We start from the raw sequence: 4,097 nt of genomic DNA on the forward strand, positions 1-4,097 counted from the left end.
ACTTGATATCAAAAATAGTCTCTGTGTTGGTCTCTAATCAGTCGGGACACTACAACAGGGGGGGGGGGGCATTTTTTGTCTTGTTAATGACAACCTATGGCTTCAGTTTATCTAAACACACACACAGTCATGTACAATCCCACGATCGAAACATATTGGTGTAATATTTTAGAAGACAGACAGTTATAGTCTGTATAAATGGAAACACTGTAAACAACTGCGTGTGTGCACGAGAGCTGGGAGGCTCCTCGTTGGTGCTCCTATTGCTATGGTAACCAAGAATGGTTTTTAGTTGTAATTTGGCCAATCAATCCGTCTAAGTGCTTACAACCCACCATCCGCCTCCCCGCTGACATTACAGTAAATCTCAGCAGGCACACACAGACACACACAGAGAGAAACCGTGGAGCCAGCCAAGTGCTTTGACATTATCTTGCTGCCTGTACAATGCCTGCATCAGTCAAGTTCATTAAGACAAATTCATTATCAGTCAACAGTACTTGGATTGAGTGAGTTAACGAGATAGAAAAAGGCATACAGTCTTGTGTGACACTGAACTTCTCCAAAGATTAGTCACAAGATTCATTCACAATTAAGGTGTGAACACAAACAGGGTTAAGGATTAGTAAGGGCCGTCCTAATACCAATTATGTGTTTCTGAAACATACATGGAGTAATACTCAAACATGGAAAATGCTGTGACAGGTGATTGGGATATAATGATGCAGTTTTTTGTTATCATTATGCACCAGAAATCACACATACGCACACGCTCAAATCTATAATTGTGTGTGCACACATTAACAAACACAAAAACCTGGTATGGGTTCCTATTGCCTCTTACAGTATGTCTGTGGTCTATGAACAAGAAGCACCTCTGAAGTACAGAATGGCCTTGGAACCGAGTATAAGTGTTTAACTACAGGCAGGCAACAATACACACCGGCACACAGGCACAATACAGGAGGCTTTGGCACACCCATGCTAGTCTTACTACTCAGCATTTTCCAACACAGAAAGAAGAGCAGGTTACAGGACAGGACAGACCCATAGCTGCCTTAGATTGCCTCCCCTCTGGAGGGGGGAGGTACAGGTTGTCTGACAGACACAATGATCAGCCATCACATTCAATCAGCACCGAGCTGTCTGTTTTTTGTTTTGTTTTTTGAGTCCCAGCCTCTCATCCAATCAGCAGTCCCAGGCTGTCCTCATAGTTGGGCTCTTGCGGGGGGCTGGGGGACAGGAAGGCCGTGGTCACGGGGGTCCCCGTCGCTGTGGCAACATTGAGGAGGGTGTTTGCGCGGATGCTGGTGGGTGCTGGGTTGCGAAGCGCCGCGGCCGCCGTGATGCTGGTGAGGTTGATGCCGAGTGTGAGCCGCGTCTGCTCCAAGGCTTTCTCTGGCACGGCGAAGGCCTCGAGCTTCTTCTCACCGTTGGCCATGTAGGAGTTCTGGCAACCTCGACAGATACAATCCAAGCATGCCTGAGAAAGATGCCAAAAAATAGACAAGGAGCATTAGTGTATTTGCATCACACCAACGTCACATTAAAGTTGCAATATTTTTTTTAGATCTGACCCCAAATCACAAAAAGAATGTAGTCAGGGTTGAATAAGAAAAGCATAGCAGTGCATTAGTTTAACCACAAACTGGCTATTTTTGCTGTTTTTGTCTTTGAAAATATGTTTTAGAATTATTTCTTCAATAGAGATTTTACATTGAATTTGTAAATACAGTGATATTAAGCCTCTTTTCCTGATCACATAAATCACAGTTGGCAAAATTAGTTACAACAATGCCTTTACACTTCCGAAGGGCTGATTAAATACAAAAAAAATAGCTTGTGCTCAATAAAACCAAGGAAAACTTGACCCCCAAAATCCCATACATGCCATGCTCATAGTCCCACCTTGCGGTTCGAGTAGCAGGGACAGCGTTGCCCCCTGCAGGTCAACACAGAGGGATTCTGGGTGGCCCTGCCACACTTGCAGCCCTTCTTCTCCACCGGCTTCTTATATGGAGGCCTGACAGGTGCTGGGGGTACAAGGCAGCCTGCCATCAACCGCGGGTCTTTGCTACCGTCCTTCGTCTTGGAACCTGCACCAGTGCGGGCCTTTGCATGGGGTTTCTTGAGGCCCGGGTCAACGTGCTTCCTGGCACCTTTATTGTGATTTGGCGCAGGGCGACTAGGCTTGGGAGGCACCCCATTAGGAAGGGGGGAGTATGCTTGCGCTGTTAATGTTAAAGGAGGTGTGGGTGGTTGCGTGTGCAGTGTCTGAGAGGGGTTTGGAGTGTGTAAGTGTGAGCAGGAGCCCTGCAGGATGGAGGCGATAGGGAGGGGTTTCACCTTTTCTCTGTCGCTCTCTGAGCGAGATCGTTTACGTTTAAGGCGGACTGGCGGGGGCTTGGAGGTTGGAGGAGGGTCGAAGGAGGATGTGTGTATGTGAACACCATGGCTTGCCACTGTGTTAGTCCTGTCTGTTCGAATCTGTGTGTAGTTGTGAGCTGCGTCCAGCTGTATGTACATTTGAGCGTGCGCTCTGTCCGTAGTTAAGTGTGTATGAGTGTGCGTTCTTTCTGACTGTATATGAGAAGAATCTCGACCGGGCTGAACGGGATCCAAAGTCTGTAAGACCTCCTCCACACTGAGAAGCAACACCGCCCCCTCCTCCAGCTCCCTGCCGCCACAATCCCCATCCCTGAGTGAGCACACAGTGCCTGGAGTTGGGGCTAAAGGTCCAGTAGTCAGACTCAGTTCAAGACCACCACAACCAGTATCGGACACAGACAGGCCTGCCTGTGGCTGCTCCTCTACCAGCTCGCATACTTCCAGCTCCGGAGACGAGGGATCCAGGTCCTCTAGCACTTCTCCATTGCATTCCTGTGGTCCATTGGAACAGGGAGGGTCAGAGGAGGAGCTCTGGGGTACAGCTGAAAGCTCTGCAGGAGCAGGTGGTGCCTCTGTGGGGGTGAGGGACTCGGTGACAGAGGGATTCACATCTTCCTGTGCGAGGCTTAGGTCCTCTGTCTCTATCTCCTCTTCGTGTGACATCAGCACCTCCTCTAGCAAGGCCATAACCTCTGGAGACCCTCCTACATGGCTGCTGATCAACTGCAGCAACGGCGAATGAGTTACATAGAGGCAGAGCTTCCTGTAGCACTGCACCAGCAAAGAGAGCTGTTTGTTCTCCTGGAAGCAGGAATAGTCTTTGCAGCGGCTGCATGGCGGCCTGATCTGCATCTTCTGGCCTTTACAACCCAAGCAGACATAATGCTGACACTCTGGATTTGTTGGGGAAATGGGATCCTGGAGCAGTTTACCTGAGACAAAAACAAGACTGAGCTGTTAATCCTTATGTACAGCAACTACAGCACAATCAACTATGTCATTAAGTCATTTCCATTCACCATCGTGCCTCTAAAGAAACCTTTGTAATTAGAATTTATTAAGCTGCCAGTTATTTTCTCAGTTAACCATTCGGTGACTTATTCGAATATCGTTCTTAAAAAACAGATGCTGAATAATGTTCTATCACTTGTTTCAGTAGCAAAGGGATGCATCTGAAGCAGAGCAGGGAAATTAACAAATGTAATATCATAATCTGTGACTCATGTGGCATTTTAATTGTTTCTGTGCCTCCAATGCTGGTGCTTCTTGAACTTCACCCGCTTTATTGAAATAAACAACAAAAACACACTCCAACCTGTTCAATCATTAGTTCACATTGCTGTTGTTTTTTTGTTTTTTTACAGCTTACACCCCCATCCAGCCTGTACTTCTGGTTACATATAGCAATGGAAGCAGAAGAATAAAGCTTAAAAACCACCCATTACATGACCGGCAGAGGTGAGAAATATCATCACTCTCCCAAATATTACACATCTCTAAACGCAAACTCTGCCAGCGCTGACGTGTTCACCAACCAAGCGGACCGAGTCGATAAAAGCATGAATAGGAAACACATGGCTCTGCAGCAGACACAACAACAGAGGAGTCATCTGTCTTGACAAGAGGACAGATGACTGGGGGCTCAGCCTCGGTTGCTAAGGAGACCACGGCGGTGAGCACGACAAATTGTGTCAACTGCTAAACGCCCA

The 4,097-nt window shown here is 47.4% G+C and overlaps 1 protein-coding gene across 1 annotated transcript; it reads right to left on the reverse strand.

The window, feature by feature from the left end:
* Positions 1 to 9: 9 nt before the first annotated feature.
* On the reverse strand, positions 10 to 3,320 carry msl2a (MSL complex subunit 2a; the record flags this gene model as incomplete). The annotated part of the gene is given in 2 exon segments (XM_035673974.1): positions 10 to 1,483; positions 1,909 to 3,320. Coding segments are annotated over 2 exon segments (1,715 nt in total), but the record flags the coding sequence as incomplete, so codon positions are not given.
* Between the last annotated feature and the right edge of the window lie 777 nt (positions 3,321 to 4,097).

This window comes from Morone saxatilis, unplaced genomic scaffold (genome assembly GCF_004916995.1).
Source record: "Morone saxatilis isolate NCDOM2014 unplaced genomic scaffold, NCSU_SB_2.0 Contig3, whole genome shotgun sequence".
In the NCBI taxonomy this organism is placed as follows: domain Eukaryota; kingdom Metazoa; phylum Chordata; class Actinopteri; family Moronidae; genus Morone; species Morone saxatilis.